The sequence below is a fragment of the Salvelinus namaycush genome, unplaced genomic scaffold (genome assembly GCF_016432855.1).
Source record: "Salvelinus namaycush isolate Seneca unplaced genomic scaffold, SaNama_1.0 Scaffold180, whole genome shotgun sequence".
Lineage (NCBI taxonomy): Eukaryota > Metazoa > Chordata > Actinopteri > Salmoniformes > Salmonidae > Salvelinus > Salvelinus namaycush.
This window is the reverse complement of record NW_024058564.1, coordinates 64,399-83,011: the sequence shown is the minus strand read 5'-3', so window position 1 is coordinate 83,011 and position 18,613 is coordinate 64,399. Positions and strand designations below refer to the sequence as shown.

Sequence of the window (18,613 nt, the reverse complement as noted above, 5' to 3'; positions counted from 1 at the left end):
GTACCCTCACACTCCATTCATTCACTTTGGTTCAGTGCATCCCCTCAGGGTCTCGAAAGACGATCATTTCCCTCAATAGTGTGCAGAGAATTCTACTAAATGAAAAGCTGAAATGAGTCTGACATCTGGCATTTGAAGCATACTCAATTTGTAAAATTTCACATACTATAAAACTTTATTTTTTCCGCATACCTAAAATGCAGAATATTTATAACTCAAGTCAGAGTATTCACACACGCAGGCGCACACACACTGCTCTCAGACTTACCCAGAGTCAAGCAAAGTCTCAGTGTGTCTCATCTCATTTTCCTCATAGCACAGGGAGAGAGAGAGAAAGCTCTGATGTCAGAACAACACTAGACCAGTGGCAACGGTTTCACTTATTCCTCCCTTCTTTCATCTCTCTTTCCTCTGCCCTTACTTTTATCTTTCACTCTGTTGTTGATCTCTCTGTCTCACTCTCTCTCTCTCGCGCGCTCTCTCTCTCATTCTCTCTCTATTTCCTGTCCAGTGTCGGCACAATGCTCGTCTATTATTCAGAAGCTGTCTCCCGGTCTCGTCGGCTCAGCCAATCAGAGAGATCGCTCAGTAATAATGGGTTACTGCCTCCAGCTGTACCTGCTATCAGCTCCAACTCACTCCACAGATGACAGGATGCAGGGAGAGAGGGAGAGATACAACTCCTCCTCACCTATGTTGTGTGGTGTTGTTATTGATGCCTCCTGTTTCTATTCGCTAGTGATCATTGCACTGCCCCCTGAAGCTCCCATCACACAGACAAACAGGCACGTATATACGTATAGACACACACACTCTCCATCTCTCACACACTGTGTCTCTCACACACACACACACACACACACACACACACACACACACACACACACACACACACACACACACACACACACACACACACACACACACACACACACACACACACACACACACACACACACACACACACACACACAGAGGGGGAAGGAGAAGAAAATGCAGCCGGCTCACATTACTGACTTGCAGAAGTGGGTGGGACGCAACATGCTAGACAGACTGTTACCTGGCCAAAGGCCAGCACATCAGAGACAGAGAGAGAGACAGAGAGAGAAAGAAAGAGAGAGAGAGAGAGAGAGACTAGCGAATCAATAACAAAAAAGAGAAAAAGATAGAGAGGGGGAGGAGAGAGAAAGAGGGAGGGAGAGAGAGAGAGAAGGAGAGGGGGGAGAGAGAGAGGGGAAGAGAGAGAGAGAGAGAGAGAGAGGGGAAGAGAGAGAGAGAGAGAGAGAGAGAGAGGGGAAGAGAGAGAGAGAGAGAGAGAGAGAGAGAGGGGAAGAGAGAGAGAGAGAGAGAGAGAGAGAGGGCAAGCAGGACTACAGAGCACCATCATTGACACACGGAGGTCTGATGCAGAATTTCACTGTAAAGTACTGTGTGAAAAGTGCAACTTCTGCACAGAAGGTGTAAACGCTGTGATATCCCCTCTTTGCACGTTTCCTCCACAAAAGAGAGACCGACCAGTTCCGCACTGTTCTACAGGAGGTCAGCTAAATTAGCAAAATAACTTTTTACCAATGAATCACCTAATGTTAAAAATCATAACATCATAATCACCTTAAGTATTTTCCTCCGTACACATCTGTTTCAGGGGTTTTACTAGTTTGAAAAGTTAACGGTACTTTTATGTTGCAAAGAGATTTCATCATCAACATCTAAGGAGGCAAAGCTTAGTGTCAGAGGAGACCTCTTACAGACCCACATGTACACTATATATAGTCGTATAGCAGCATCTGGTTAATAATGCAGTGGCAGGACTGCTCTCTCTCTCTCCCTCACCTCTCTCTCTCTCTCTCTCCCTCACCTCTCTCTCTCTCTCTCCCCCACCTCTCTCTCTCTCTCTCTCTCTCTCTCTCTCTCTCTCTCTCTCTCTCCCCCACCTCTCTCTCTCTCTCTCCCCTACCTCTCTCTCTCTCTCCCCTACCCCTCTCTCTCTCTCTCTCCCCCACCTCTCTCTCTCCCCCACCTCTCTCTCTCTCTCCCCCACCTCTCTCTCTCTCTCCCCCACCTCTCTCTCTCTCTCCCCCACCTCTCTCTCTCTCTCCCCCACCTCTCTCTCTCTCTCCCCCACCTCACTCTCTCTCTCCCCCACCTCACTCTCTCTCTCCCCCACCTCACTCTCTCTCTCCCCCACCTCACTCTCTCTCTCCCCCACCTCTCTCACCCTCTCCCCCACCTCTCTCACCCTCTCCCCCACCTCTCTCACCCTCTCCCCCATCTCTCTCTCCCCCACCTCTCTCTCTCTCTGGCTCAGCAGTAATTAAATAGTCTAGAAGGTTGATTGGGTCAGTAACAAAGGAGACACTACCAGTTTTCCTTACACAGCTACAGGGAAAAGATAACTTACAGAGTGGGGGGGTGGAGAAAGGGTGAGTGTCTGAAACACAGAGCTAAAGAGGGAGAGAGGATGAAAGAGAGAGAGAGAGGGAGAGTGTGTGTGTGTACGTACATGAGCATGTGTCTACATACACTACCTGACCAAAAGTATGTGGACAACTGCCCGTTGAACATCTCATTCCAAAATCATGGCCATTAATATGGAGTTGGTTCCCCCCTTTGCTGCTATAACAGCCTCCACTCTTCTGGGAAGGCTTTCCACTAGATGTTGGAACATTGCTGCGGGGACTTGCTTCCATTCAGCCAGAAGAGCATTAGTGAGGTCGGGCACCGATGTTGGGCGATTAGGCCTGGCTTGCAGTCGGCGCTCAATTCATCCCAAAGGTGTTCGATGGGGTTGAGGTCAGTTCTTCCACACTGATCTCGACAAAACATTTCTGTATGGACCTCACTTTGTGCATGCTGAAACAGGAAAGGGCCTTCCCCAAACTGTTTCCACAAAGATGGAAGGAACAGAATGTCATCGTATGCTGTAGCGTTAAGATTTCCCTTCACTGGAACTAAGGGGCCCAAACCATGAAAAACAGCTCCAGACCATTATTCCTCCTCCACCAAACTTTACAGTTGGCACTATGCATTGGGGCAGGTAGCGCTCTCCTGGCATCCGCCAAACCCAGATTCATCTGTCGTACTGCCAGATGGTGAAGAGTGATACATCACTCCAGAGAACGCATTTTCACTGCTCCAGAGTCCAATGGTGGTGAGCTTTACACCACTCCAGCCGACGCTTGGCATTGCGCATGGTAATCTTAGGCTTGTGTGGAAAACCATTTCATGAAGCTCCCAACAAACAGTTATTGTGCTGACGTTGCTTCCAGAGGCAGTTTGGAACTCGGTAGTGAGTGTTGTAACTGAGGACAGACGATTTTTATGTGCGATTTTATACACCTGTCAGTAACGGGTCTGGCTGAAATAGCCAAATCCACTAATTTGAAGGGGTGTCCACATACATTTGTATATATAGTGTATTTGTGTGCGTTTACACAGAATGTGTGTTGTGTGTGAGTTACTGCCTGCCTCACACTGGAAGCGATCTGCCACTGATGACAGGCTGGATTGGTTGCTTTCCCTGACGTGCGACAGCAGATTGCCCAGTGAACATGCTATGTTGATTTACTCAGTGCTGGCAGCATTCCACAGCCCTGCCTGGCCTGCCTAACATTCTTTACGTCTGAGACCAGAGAGGGGGACGTCAGTGAAGGGACTCTCCCAACTAACACATAACCCTGGCCAACTCTCTCTCTGTCCCGTTCCAACTTCATAACACTCTTCTCCCTTCTCCCTTTCCACTCCAAACCAGCTAAATCACTCTCCCTTTCCCCCTATTTCACAACCAAGTTAATGTACACTCTCGCTCTACCTCTCTAGGAGAGTTATACCCTCACCTTCTCCCATCCACTTAAAACCAATACAGCCTGGACAACAGTCTCTCCCTTTTCCCAACCCTCTATTTCACTAGTGTGTCAGTGGTTCAGTGCTGACACAAGACTAAGAGAAATCAGTCCCCAATATGGCAGCCAGTGTAGAGACCACGCTGATATATTTGTGACAAGCAGTAGAGAGAGAAACCGGAGGAGAGCTCTGCTCTCTCTCACTTCAGTGCTTTATACAGTCACTCAGCTGTATGTGTAGATATATCTCTGAGTAGTGTCACATTTGTCAGAGGCTAAAAGAAAGTAGCAATATGTAGCATTGCTGTTCTTTGCTAACTTGGCTGCAGATTGCAAACTCAAGCTACTGTATGCAGGAACTGAAACTTTGGCTGCACACTTGTCTTTGTCATGCAGTCTCCTGCTCTCTCCATATAGTCTACTACTTCCCCTAAACCCATGAGACAGTTTGTTGTGGTAGCGATGTGAATAAGGTCATGTAGTCCATTCAAATTCAATCCCTGAATGAGTGATAGCAATCAAATACTTCTCTCTTGCAAAACAGTGTTGTCAATATTCAATACCTTTGTATTATTTGTATGGTTTTCCTTTTTATTTATGTAAGGGGAATAAGAACAAACAAGATCCTGCATCTTTTTATGACCTTTAGTAACCTCTACCAACAATCACACAACTGTTGACATTCTGCTGTACTGTAATAGGCTAGTAGTCACCAGCCTACATGTTATGCCATGACTTGTTGAAGGAAGTCAGACATAAAGCATTTAAAAAAACACAATCCTCCTCGGTCACACCTTGAAATGAACCCAAGAACAACTCTAAACTAGCCCCTCTCAGGAATTCAGAAAAGTAGCTGTCTGAAATGTTTCTACACCCAAATATGTAAGCAGTGAGGATTACGAGCGAGAGGTGAGAATGTCTGTGGGGGCTGTCATTTTGAGGGACACTGTTGTGTTTATTGAATGTCACAGAGACAGCTTCAGGGAAAGGTGGACCAAATAAAATAGAGGTGAATGATTGACTGACTGCTGCCACCAGATAGGAACCAAGAACCAGTTTGGTAACCCTAAATATCCACTGGTCTACACTGTACAAAACCTAGATGATGCTCTGTGCCTTAGGTCTATCCACTTCCCCTTGTAGGCCCGTCTGAGGGAAACTATAGCTAGCTAGCAAATGAGTCAGTCAGATGTGAGGAATGGGATTAGGGTTAGCTCTGGTCTTTGTAACAATTATCAGGGACATTGCTAAGCGCACCCTTAACAGTCTGCAGGTAATCCACAGCAATGGCTAATGGCTAGCTACAGCTAGGTAATCCACGATACAGAAACTGCTAGAGGCTAACAGCTAATGGCTAACTGCAGATAGTAATGCTGCCATAGCAACAGCTAGTGGTTAACTGTAGGAGGATCTTGCATTTCAGACTGCTAGCTAGTTTTTTCTAGGTGGGCTACAATAAGGTAAACTCACACTGAAAGCAACGCAAATCGCAATTCAAATCTCTGTTGAAGCGTATTGCATGGTAAAACATGCAGACCCCCAGATATCCTGGAGCATAATACAGCCATTACAAATAGAGGTAAAGTTAACATCTGTAAAATGTTAAATATCTGGCATTTGCATGAATACTTGACCTATAAGTGTGCAGACAATTTATTTGAACATCTCTTCTGTAATAACCGTCCTGTCATTGATCAGCATACAGAGTGGAGCTGGGGGATGGAGAACCAGGCTGGCCCTCCCCTCCCCAGAGATGGCCAGAGTTGATCCAAGACTCTTGCTCTCTGTCTGGGCTCCTATGTGTCAGATGTGGGGCCCTATATTGCCAGCCTGGCTGTCAGGGGATTGTGCTGGGGCTGCACTTTATGCGGGCGGAGACACACACATACAGGACGGGCTGGTGCATCATCTCTTCCAGCCTCACATAGTCGCCTTAAGAATGTCTGTGTGTTTTTACTGCGTCTGTTTCCTTCTTGTCTGGTTCCTCAGACAGACGTCCTTGCGTCCCGAGGTAAGATGGATGCTGGCTGGCTGAGTGGGACCAGTCTGATTCCCATCTGCCTCCATCTACACACTTCCTCTCTCCCTTCCTCTCTCCCTCCCTCTCCCATGTATAATTCCCTTCAGTACATTTCCCATTTGTCTCCATCAGTTCTAAGCTTTCCTTCCTCTGAAACTCATTCTCAGTCTGCGTCCCAAATGGCACCATCTTCCCTTAGTCCAGTTCTTTTGACCTGGGCCATAGGGAATAGGGTGCCATTTGGGACGCATCGGGCCCAGGTCAAGGCCAGACTCTCTTTATTAGATCAGAAGGCTTGGAGATGATTCTAACTATAGACCACACAGTCCAACCTGAGCCCAGGATGACAATCACATTATACCATCAATACAGATACAGGGGGAAGAAACAGGCCTGTCCATATAAACTAACGTCCGTCCGTCCGTCCGTCCGTCCGTCCGTGCCCTTCTAACAGGAGGATCAACCACAAAGGAAAGGTACTTTTTCTAGATGACTTACATGAGAAACAGTTGTTTTTGAAAACGCTCTCTAAGGATGAGCACAGAGGCGGATGAGAGATGAAATGGAGAAAAGTAATTCTGTTGTGTGTATTGGTTCCAACATACTGGAAGTAAACTCCCAAATATTTACCACAAAAACAAGCCAATTCCATTCCATTAGAACCACAAAAACGTTCAAGGTAACCATGGTTACTCAAAGTTCTTTCAAACATCCCTTTATCTTTATTCTGGCCTGTTGTGGCTTTGTCAGGCGTTTCTCCACACCCCTCTACTTCCAACCATCGATCCATCCATCGCTCTCCCTCCCTTGCCCCTGCCTGTCCAGATTTCACTCAGACAAATGGACACTCTGGAATACAGTGTGGTATGGATCGGAGGAATTGGATTTGAAAGTCAAAGTGTCTGAGTACAGCATTACTGTAGTGTGTAGTGTGTGTCTGTTGTGCGTGTGTATGTATGTGTGTGTGTGTGTGCGAGTGTGTGTGAATGTCTATATGTGTGTGTATGTATGTGTGTGTGTGCGCACGTGTGTGAATGTCCATGTGCGTGCGTGTGTGTGTGTGTGTATGTGCGTGCGCAGAGATAGTTGAGTTGACTGTTTTCTGTGAGACTGCCTGCCATCGGGACAGCTCTTCTCAACGGAAGACAGAAATGAAGAAAACCACAGAAGCCCTGAAACATGACCATGGCTGTGTTCCAAAAGGCACCCTATATAGTGGGCTGGTTTTGACCAGGGCCCATAGGGTGTCATTCGGGATGCATCCCATGTCTGTAACCAGGATGTGATCATACAACCTTCTAGCGACAACAATCAACGTTATCAACTCATACTGAGAACAACACACACAAAACGGCCTCCGGAAATGTTAAAACATTGGGCAGTGGAGTTCAACAGTAGTTATGTCACATACTGTGAGTTCCTAGCCTGCACTTCAGCATGAGACGGGTAACTATTTATTTTACAATCCTCTTTCACCTGGGTGGTGTTCATTTGGCACCAAGCGGAAGAAAACAAATTGCAACAAGACGGGACTACCTGGATTTGTCCAATAAGAAATGCTCATTTTCGTTTTCCGTTGTGTGCCCTAATGAACATGACCTTGGTAGTTCCCTGGTATTTAGTCAGTGATGATGGTGTCTCTTACCTGCTGACTTGGGCGTGAATTTGTCTCTGTTAGCTGCACAAACAGCCAGAAGCCTGTAGCCTAGGTCCAGGTCAAAGCCTTGTTGGGCTGCCACACGACTCACCACCTAGAGGGAAGGAGGAAGGGAGAGAGAGAGATGGGAGAGAGAGAGATGGGAGGGAGAGAGAGGGGAGGGAAGGTAGGGGAGGGAAGGTAGGGGAGGGAGAGAGAGAGGAGAGAGGGAGAGAGGTAGGGATGGAGGGGCTGGGAGAGAGGAGAGAGGGAGAGAGGTAGGGATGAAGGTGAGAGAGGGAGAGAGGTAGGGATGAAGGGAGAGAGGTAGGGATGAAGGGAGGGAGGGAGAGAGAGAGGGGAGGTAGGGCGGGAGGGAGGGATGGATGGAGGGAAAGAGGGGAGTGAGGGAGGGAAAGAGTGGGGAGGGGAGGGAGGGAGGAGGAGAGGAATGGAAGAAGGGAGGGAGGAGGAGAGGGAGGGAGGAGGAGAGGAATGGAGGAAGGGAGGGAGGAGGAGAGGAATGGAGGAAGGGAGGGAGGAGGAGAGGAATGGAGGAAGGGAGGGAGGAGGAGAGGGAGGGAGGAGGAGAGGGAGGGAGGAGGAGAGGAATGGAGGAAGGGAGGGAGGAGGAGAGGAATGGAGGAAGGGAGGGAGGAGGAGAGGGAGGGAGGAGGAGAGGAATGGAGGAAGGGAGGGAGGAGGAGAGGGAGGGAGGAGGAGAGGAATGGAGGAAGGGAGGGAGGAGGAGAGGAATGGAGGAAGGGAGGGAGGAGGAGAGGAATGGAGGAAGGGAGGGAAGGGAAAAAAGAAGTGAGAACAGAAGAGAACAATCAAGTCATAATAACAACATGGAGGTGGTGTTAATAGTTGTACTATTTCACACATGTACAAGTGTGTATTATACTCATGTGTGAATTGGAAATGTGTTTTTTGTATATCCCAACTCCCCCTGAGACACCCTCGGAGAGTGGGCTTACGGCCAGGGTCAGCCATTATCAACAGCAACCCTGGAGCATAGGTTAAGTGCCTTGCACAAGGGCACATCGGCAGATTTGTTCAACTTGTTGGCTCAGGGATTCAAACTAGCGACCTTTCAGTTACGGGCTAACCGCAAGGCTTTCTGCTGTCCCCAGCAGTAGCCAGAACACTCCCCTACTCAGTGAGTCAACACAGCATTATCAACTCAGTAAGTATTTATCAACATATTCAGTGCACTCTAAAGGAAACTGTGCCATTTTAGAACTCACTTCTAAATGCTAGCCATGGTTGCCTTAGTGACCAACTTCTCCAATTTCCTGCTCTCTACTTATGCAGGAAATATCTCTGAAGACACTAGTTATATAAAAGGCAATTTGGAGAAGTCTTTACTTTCTAAAGCAGTCCAATGAAATATATCTATCTAGATTCTACAGGAATAAATAATATATGCAAAATCATTAACAACAGCAATGAAACAGGCCAGTATTTAAGTGGTGTTGATGTTTCATTCCAAGTGGGGTATTGATCAATATTAGTACAGTACTCCCTTGACTAGCAATAATAGGCATATGTGCAAGCATGAATAAACGAGCATACACACGCATGCGCGCGCACACACACACACACACGCGCGCGCACACGCACACACACACGCACACTCCCTCCCTGTGGGCAGTAGCAGGAAGCAGACCTAGCTATACATATGAAAGTCATCCCTGTAGTCTTAGGGCTACAGACCATCAGTACTGAGGAATATAACATATATAATATAAATATATCCTATATTTCTCTCTCATTGACAGCCTTGTCTCCTCTCCTGTGAACTCAGACAGTGTATACTGTAGAGAAGAGTAAAGTAGGTTGGTTTTTGGATATCTCTATGTGCTTATTTCAGAAGCTTACAGTCAGCTTGAGTACAATATTTTAGTGCCATGTCTGACATTTCTCATGAAAGCACATATATATATATACACACACACACAATCATATGTATACACACACACACACACACACACACACACACACACACACACACACACACACACACACACACACACACACACACACACACACACATACAGTGGGGAGAACAAGTATTTAATACACTGCCGATTTTGCAGGTTTTCCTACTTACAAAGCATGTAGAGGTCTGTAATTTTTTTATCATAGGTACACTTCAACTGTGAGAGATGGAATCTAAAACAAAAATCCAGACAATCACATTCTATGATTTTTAAGTAATTAATTTGCATTTTATTGAATGACATAAGTATTTGAAAACCTACCAAACAGTAAGAATTCCGGCTCTCACAGACCTGTTAGTTTTTCTTTAAGAAGCCCTCCTGTTCTCCACTCATTACCTGTATTAACTGCACCTGTTTGAACTCGTACCTGTATAAAAGACACCTGTCCACACACTCAATCAAACAGACTCCAACCTCTCTACAATGGCCAAGACCAGAGAGCTGTGTAAGGACATCAGGGTTAAAATTGTAGACCTGCACAAGGCTGGGATGGGCTACAGGACAATAGGCAAGCAGCTTGGTGAGAAGGCAACAACTGTTGGCGCAATTATTAGAAAATGGAAGAGTTCAAGATGACGGTCAATCACCCTCGGTCTGGGGCTCCATGCAAGATCTCACCTCGTGGGGCATCAATGATCATGAGGAAGGTGAGGGATCAGCCCAGAACTACACGGCAAGACCTGTTCAATGACCTGAAGAGAGCTGGGACCACAGTCTCAAAGAAAACCATTAGTAACACACTACGCCGTCATGGATTAAAATCCTGCAGCGCACGCAAGGTCCCCCTGCTCAAGCCAGCGCATGTCCAGGCCCGTCTGAAGTTTGCCAATGAATGACCATCTGGATGATCCAGAGGAGGAATGGGAGAAGGTCATGTGGTCTGATGAGGAAAAAAATTGAGCTTTTTGGTCTAAACTCCACTCGCCGTGTTTGGAGGAAGAAGAAGGATGAGTACAACCCCAAGAACACCATCCCAACCGTGAAGCATGGAGGTGGAAACATCATTCTTTGGGGATGCTTTTCTGCAAAGGGGACAGGACGACTGCACCGTATTGAGGGGAGGATGGATGGGGCCATGTATCGCGAGATCTTGGCCAACAACCTCCTTCCCTCAGTAAGAGCATTGAAGATGGGTGATGGCTGGGTCTTCCAGCATGACAATGACCCAAAACACACAGCCAGGGCAACTAAGGAGTGGCTCCGTAAGAAGCATCTCAAGGTCCTGGAGTGGCCTAGCCAGTCTCCAGACCTGAACCCAATAGAAAATCTTTGGAGGGAGCTGAAAGTCCGTATTGCCCAGCGACAGCACCGAAACCTGAAGGATCTGGAGAAGGTCTGTATGGAGGAGTGGGCCAAAATCCCTGCTGCAGTGTGTGCAAACCTGGTCAAGAACTACAGGAAACGTATGATCTCTGTAATTGCAAACAAAGGTTTCTGTACCAAATATTAAGTTCTGCTTTTCTGATGTATCAAATACTTATGTCATGCAATAAAATGCAAATGAATTACTTTAAAATCATACAATGTGATTTTCTGGATTTTTGTTTTAGATTCCGTCTCTCACAGTTGAAGTGTACCTATGATAAAAATTACAGACCTCTACATGCTTTGTAAGTAGGAAAACCTGCAAAATCGGCAGTGTATCAAATACTTGTTCTCCCCACTGTATATATATACACGCACACACACAGGAAATTAAAAGATCGGCAGGAACATTGTTTGAGCATCTGTTAAAAACTACAGTCTTATCGGAAGATTTAGTTTACTCACAGATTTTGTTGTAAGACTGCTTCCGCACCACCACTGTCCAAGTAAACCACTGTCCTAGTAAACCACTGTCCTAGTAAACCACTGTCCAAGTAAACCACTGTCCATTAAACCACTGTCCTAGTAAACCACTGTCCAAGTAAACCACTGTCCTAGTAAACCACTGTCCAAGTAAACCACTGTCCAAGTAAACCACTGTCCTAGTAAACCACTGTCCAAGTAAACCACTGTCCTAGTAAACCACTGTCCAAGTAAACCACTGTCCTAGTAAACCACTGTCCTAGTAAACCACTGTCCTAGTAAACCACTGTCCAAGTAAACCACTGTCCTAGTAAACCACTGTCCTAGTAAACCACTGTCCTAGTAAACCACTGTCCTAGTAAACCACTGTCCTAAGATGTGTTCAGAAAGATTGATTTTAGCAAAGCTCTGCATATATTTGCTAACCTTAATCATCTAGTCAACCTAGACTACTGAGTCATGTTTAGAGTGGAGCTGATTTTTCAATGAGTGAAAGAGACATCAAACAGGAAGTGTGTGTGTGTGTATCTGTGGAATTTGCACACAATAAGATGAGTGTGTGTGTTCTCCAAGCATTCACTCATCCACTGTCTCTCTGATGACAGAGACATGACTAGCTTCAAACTAGGTAGTCTAGAGCTTCTCTCTCTTATTAACCGTCCAATATATATATTCAATGAGGTAACAATCACAGACAAGACAAAACCACAGCCAGTACAATAGTAGGCTGTAAGCAATGCCACTGTAACACAAGGCATCATCTTTAATTTGCGAGTGATTAAAAAACAAAATATGAACAGACCCCATACTATTAGAGGACTCAAAGGAGGTACAGACCCCATACTATTAGAGGACTCAGAGGAGGTACAGACCCCATACTATTAGAGGGCGCAAAGGAGGTACAGACCCCATACTATTAGAAGACTCAGAGGGGGTACAGACCCCATACTATTAGAGGGCGCAAAGGAGGTACAGACCCCATACTATTAGAAGACTCAGAGGGGGTACAGACCCCATACTATTAGAGTACTCAGAGGAGGTACAGACCCCATACTATTAGAAGACTCAGAGGAGGTACAGACTCCATACTGTTAGAGGACTCAGAGGGGGTACAGACCCCATACTATTAGAGGACTCAGAGGAGGTACAGACCCCATACTATTAGAAGACTCAGAGGGGGTACAGACCCCATCCTATTAGAGTACTCAGAGGAGGTACAGACCCCATACTATTAGAAGACTCAGAGGGGGTAAAGACCCCATACTATTAGAGTACTCAGAGGAGGTACAGACCCCATACTATTAGAGGACTCAGAGGAGGTACAGACCCCATACTATTAGAGTACTCAGAGGAGGTACAGACCCCATACTATTAGAGGACTCAGAGGAGGTACAGACCCCATACTATTAGAGTACTCAGAGGAGGTACAGACCCCATACTATTAGAAGACTCAGAGGAGGTACAGACCCCATACTATTAGAGTACTCAGAGGAGGTACAGACCCCATACTATTAGAGTACTCAGAGGAGGTACAGACCCCATACTATTAGAAGACTCAGAGGGGGTACAGACCCCATACTATTAGAGTACTCAGAGGAGGTACAGACCCCATACTATTAGAGGACTCAGAGGAGGTACAGACCCCATACTATTAGAAGACTCAGAGGAGGTACAGACCCCATACTATTAGAAGACTCAGAGGAGGTACAGACCCCATACTATTAGAACACTCAGAGGGGGTACAGACCCCATACTATTAGAGTACTCAGAGGAGGTACAGACCCCATACTATTAGAGGACTCAGAGGAGGTACAGACCCCATACTATTAGAGGGCGCAAAGGAGGTACAGACCCCATACTATTAGAGGGCGCAAAGGAGGTACAGACCCCATACTATTAGAGGACTCAAAGGAGGTACAGACCCCATACTATTAGAGGACTCAGAGGTACAGACCCCATACTATTAGAGGACTCAAAAGAGGTACAGACCCCATACTATTAGAAGACTCAGAGGAGGTACAGACCCCATACTATTAGATGACTCAAAGGAGGTACAGACCCCATACTATTAGAAGACGCAGAGGGGGTACAGACCCCATACTATTAGAGGACTCAGAGGGGGTACAGACCCCATACTATTAGAGGACTCAAAGGAGGTACAGACCCCATACTATTAGAGGACTCAGAGGGGGTACAGACCCCATACTATTAGAGTACTCAGAGGAGGTACAGACCCCATACTATTAGAGTACTCAGAGGAGGTACAGACCCCATACTATTAGAGGACTCAGAGGAGGTACAGACCCCATACTATTAGAGGACTCAGAGGGGGTCAGAGATCGCGCTCATCGCTCCACGTCTTTTCCAAACGCTCAGCTAAAAACTGCTCCTCGCTCACAGGGAAAAACCGGATGCTTCAAATTTGCTCTCTTCATTAAAATCACAATTTCACCAACATCCATCTATTTCTTTGACTAACTGGACCTATCAATTGACTTTTAAGTATTGAAACTAAACCATATGGATTTGAATGAAAATTATTTTAATAAACATGAAAACGTGGAATTAAGAAGCACACATTATTTCAAATAGTCTACATGTCACATTAAACAGCATTTAAACACTCTAAATAGGTCAGGAGCCAGACAGGGAGCTTAAGAAGGAACAAAAATGAATGATTTAGGCTATATTATTTCAATTATTTCAAGGCTATAGACTACAAACAAATACATTGTGAAGCATTTGCAAGTTCGACACAATAGGCTGGCAGGATCATTAAGCTCTCAGCATTTAAACAACATTTAGTTGTATTAAATCATTATATTCTATACATTGCACATATAGGCTGTGACTTACTTAGAATTAAATACAAATTAAATAAAAAATGCCTTATTATGCTCCATCTACAGGGCATTTGAATTCAATTTTAGAAACATGAGTTTGGCTGGAGTCTGTGGTTTCAGGCCCATGTGATGGTGCCTGGAGAGCAGGCCAGCAGCGGAGAATACCCTCTCAGCGCTTCCAGAGCCACTGGGGATGCTGAACACCCTTTGGAACGCTCTTGCCAGGCTGGGCAGGGATGTGTAGTTGGTTTTTTATATTTCTGTAGCTAGGCCTAAAGGATTTGAGGTAAAATGACCCTATCAAAACAGAAAGCTACTTGAAAGATGTAAAATGCCAGGCCTATTGGGCCAAAATCAATGATGGTCTATTGTATAGATAATACAATGAAAATTAACAAAACTTTTAAGAGATCAGATTTTTTGTTTATAAATACTTTGCTACAATGACACACTTAGCTAGCTACCGACCTCCTTTCTGTTAGCATTTGCACGTATAATTACACTATCATGCTTTCGGGACACCTGTCTTTTCTGTCCCCATAATGATTCTTTAGTTGTGGACACTTCAGAGGGGTTGGGTTAAATGCGGAAGACACATTTCAGTTGAAGGCATTCAGTTGTCTAACTGACTAGGTATCCCCCTCTCCCTTCTATCACCACACCCCCTCTCTTGCTCTTGGACCTCCTCATCTTTGTAAGTCACCTTGATTTTTCACCTGTGTGTTTTATCAATTTCTTTATGAAAATATTTAGCATACTAGATGACAGTAGCTAAATCAAGGGGCTACAGCAGCACACAAGTAGACTACAAATGCATGCTGGGCCGGGCATGCCCTGAGGTCGTGAAGTGACTGCTACTGGAGCGAAATTGGAGCGAGTGAGAAGGCCGACGCTCCAGCCTTTGGGAAACTGTCTCCACGCTCCAGTCAAATAGGGAATCCACTCCTCGCTCAGCTCCTGCTCTGCTCCACTCACATACTCTGGAGGGGGTACAGACCCCATGCTATTAGAGGACTCAGGGGGGGGTACATTCTATACGGTAGTCTTTTTATCATAAGCATTAAGAAGCTTTAATACTGACTTACAGATGAACATTGACACTACACACACGAGGCCTACAGATGCATCCCTGGAGACAACATTCAGAAATTCTGTAAACAAAAGTCTCTCTCAATTTGTGTGCATGCAGCCATGCATTTGTGCGTGTGTGTTCTCCCACACCTGCAGCAGATTTGTAGGACTCTGGCCTGCTGCCCAGATCAATAAGAAGAGGCTGTAGAACAGAAGAGGTCGGCCAGGGGTCACTGACTACGATGTCCGCGTGCGTGTACACGCGTGTGTGCACAGACAGTGAAGCGTGACTGCGGCTTTAACCTCTGTCACTGGCCCCTGACGGCCCGAGCAGCTGCCTAACTTCACCGTTGCTAACAGTAACAGTAAACATGACTGAGGGCTGTGATTGGTTGACACGGAAAATGGAGGGCTGTAATTGGCTCATAGCAGTAATGAAGACTTGTGATTGACTGAGACGGTCAGCCGGGGTCTTCTTACCGTTAGGCATCCCATGAGGCTTTGTTCGAAAGGTCTCTGGAAGGCTCGGGGGTCTCCGCACCAGTCCAGCAGCTCTGTCGCTGCCGTGTGGAAGTTGGCCGGGTTCTGTAAGTGCTGTCGGACAAACGAGAGAAAAACTGGCTGTTAGAAATATCTCACTTCATAATAAATGTATCTGAAACCATATCATGATGTATTGTCATCATTATGTAGACAGGGGGCTATTTTAGGAGGAGAGATGGATGAAAAGAGAGGAGGGTCAGGAGAGATGGATGAAAAGAGAGGAGGGTCAGGAGAGATGGATGAAAAGAGAGGAGGGTCAGGAGAGATGGATGAAAAGAGAGGAGGGTCAGGAGAGATGGATGAAAAGAGAGGAGGGTCAGGAGAGATGGATAAAGAGAGGAGGGTCAGGAGAGATGGATGAAAAGAGAGGAGGGTCAGGAGAGATGGATGAAATGAGAGGAGGGTCAGGATATATGGATGAAAAGAGAGGAGGGTCAGGAGAGATGGATAAAGAGAGGAGGGTCAGGAGAGATGGATGAAAAGAGAGGAGGGTCAGGAGAGATGGATGAAAAGAGAGGAGGGTCAGGAGATATGGATAAAGAGAGGAGGGTCAGGAGAGATGTATGAAGAGAGGAGGGTGAGAATAGAGGAGAGGATTAAGTGGGTGAGTGTGAGGGCGTTACCAGCAGACCTTGATGTATTGTTGTAGGTTATATACCCACAATGCAGCAGAGCCTGAGTGGGCATTGGCGGGAAGGAGCGAGGGTCCTTACATGGTCATGCAGACATACAAGGCATAAACCCCTTCTCTTCTCAGCCTATTCTCCTGACCCCTGACCTGCTAAAGGTATAAACCCCTTCTCTTCTCAGCCTATACTCCTGACCCCTGACCTGCTAAAGGCATAAACCCCTTCTCTTCTCAGCCTATTCTCCTAACCTGCTAAAGGCATAAACCCCTTCTCTTCTCAGCCTATTCTCCTGACCTGCTAAAGGTATAAACCCCTTCTCTTCTCAGCCTATTCTCCTGACCTGCTAAAGGTATAAACCCCTTCTCTTCTCAGCCTATATAAGTTACTGGCCTATGCTAACGATTTCTAAGGCTTGAGCAGCGGAGCTTTTTGTGTGTGTGCAGACATTTACTTTCCCTCTTCCCTCTCACTGAGGTACGAAACAGTTTATTCTGTTCTCTCCCTCTGTCTGAAGACTACTCAGCCTTGAAGAGGACAATGACGGGTATTAAACTAGGCCTCTCCCCCTCTCTCTCCCTCTCCATCTCTACCTTTCCTCTCTTTCTCCCTCTCCCCCTCTCTCTCTCTCTCCCTCTCCATCCCTACCTCTCCTCTCTTTCTCCCTCTCCCCCTCTCTCTCCCTCCCTACCTCTCCTCTCTCTCTCCCTCTCCATCCCTACCTCTCCTCTCTTTCTCCCTCTCCCTCCCCACCTGTCTTTCTCCTTCTACCTTTCTCTTTCTCAACGTCTCTCCTCCTCTCTCTCCCTCTCTCTCTCTCCACAGCTCAGTAGGTTAATGACTCTGTGGCTTGTTCTAGCCGAGGAGATTGAGCCCCACTTAAAAGCATTTATTATTCTGAAGCGTCTTTTTCACACACACACACACACACACAGTTAGAGGTATTGTCTTTACAGGGCAGCCGAGGTGAGGGTCTGAAAGAGAGGATTAAAATCAGTCTGACAATAGAGCTCCTATGAGAGTGTGTGTGTATGTGTGTGAGTGTGTGCGTGTGCTTGAACGTGAGTGTGTGTATATATGTGTCTGTCTGTCTTTCGGTCTGTGTCTTTTGGTCTTTCTGTCTGTGTCTTTTGGTCTTTCTGTCTGTGGTTTTCGTCTGTGTCTTTTGGTCTTTCGGTCTGTGTCTTTTCATCTGTGTCTTTTAGTCTTTCGGTCTGTGTCTTTTCGTCTGTGTCTTTTGGTCTTTCGGTCTGTGTCTTTTCGTCTGTGTCTTTTGGTCTTTCGGTCTGTGTCTTTTCGTCTGTGTCTTTTGGTCTTTCGGTCTGTGTCTTTTCGTCTGTGTCTTTTGGTCTTTCGGTCTGTGTCTTTTCGTCTGTGTCTTTTGGTCTTTCTGTCTGTGTCTTTTGGTCTTTGTCTGTCTGTCTGTGTCTTTTGGTCTTTGTCTGTCTGTCTGTGTCTTTTCGTCTGTGTCTTTTGGTCTTTCGGTCTGTGTCTTTTCATCTGTGTCTTTTAGTCTTTCGGTCTGTGTCTTTTCGTCTGTGTCTTTTGGTCTTTCGGTCTGTGTCTTTTCGTCTGTGTCTTTTGGTCTTTCGGTCTGTGTCTTTTCGTCTGTGTCTTTTGGTCTTTCGGTCTGTGTCTTTTGGTCTGTGTCTTTTGGTCTTTCGGTCTGTGTCTTTTCGTCTGTGTCTTTTGGTCTTTCAGTCTGTGTCTTTCAGTCTGTGTCTTTCAGTCTGTGTCTTTCAGTCTGTGTCTTTCTGTCTGTGTCTTTCTGTCTGTGTGTGTCTCTCTCTTTCTGTCTCTCTCTTTTTGTCTGTCAGTCTGTGTCTTTCAGTCTGTCTGCCTGTGTCTGACTGTCCGCCAAGCAAGGAAAGCCGTGAGAACAGACAGCTATATCATGAGCTCTGAGAGGTATGGGAGAAGGAGATGAGCCTTCAATAGTTGGTCTTTTGTGATGTGGAGATGGGTGATTGTGGAAGCAGCTGTGGACTATGAGAGAGAAATGATTGAGATGGAGAGATGAGGGAGACCGAGAGATGAGAGAGAGAAAGGGGAGATGGAGAAGGAGGGAGGGGATATGGCTGGATGAGTGGGAAAATGACATTATTGCTGGTTGATGTGAGTCGTATAGCCTACATCTCCAGGGTGAGGGGGATATGGCTGGTTGAAGTGAGTCGTATAGCCTACATCTCCAGGGTGAGGGGGATATGGCTGGTTGAAGTGAGTCGTATAGCCTACATC

General features: G+C 46.2%; 1 protein-coding gene across 1 annotated transcript in view; it reads right to left on the bottom strand.

Moving 5' to 3' along the window:
• The window catches only part of LOC120037656 (zinc finger MIZ domain-containing protein 1-like), a 66,330-nt gene that overhangs the window by 30,093 nt on the left and 17,624 nt on the right, over window positions 1–18,613 (bottom strand). Inside the window, exons 3-4 of the mRNA XM_038983652.1 lie at window positions 15,687–15,800; window positions 7,508–7,613 (exon numbers count right to left, since the gene is read on the bottom strand). Of these exons, the coding sequence (XP_038839580.1) occupies window positions 7,508–7,613; window positions 15,687–15,800 (220 nt within the window). The remainder of the gene's footprint in view (window positions 1–7,507; window positions 7,614–15,686; window positions 15,801–18,613) is intronic.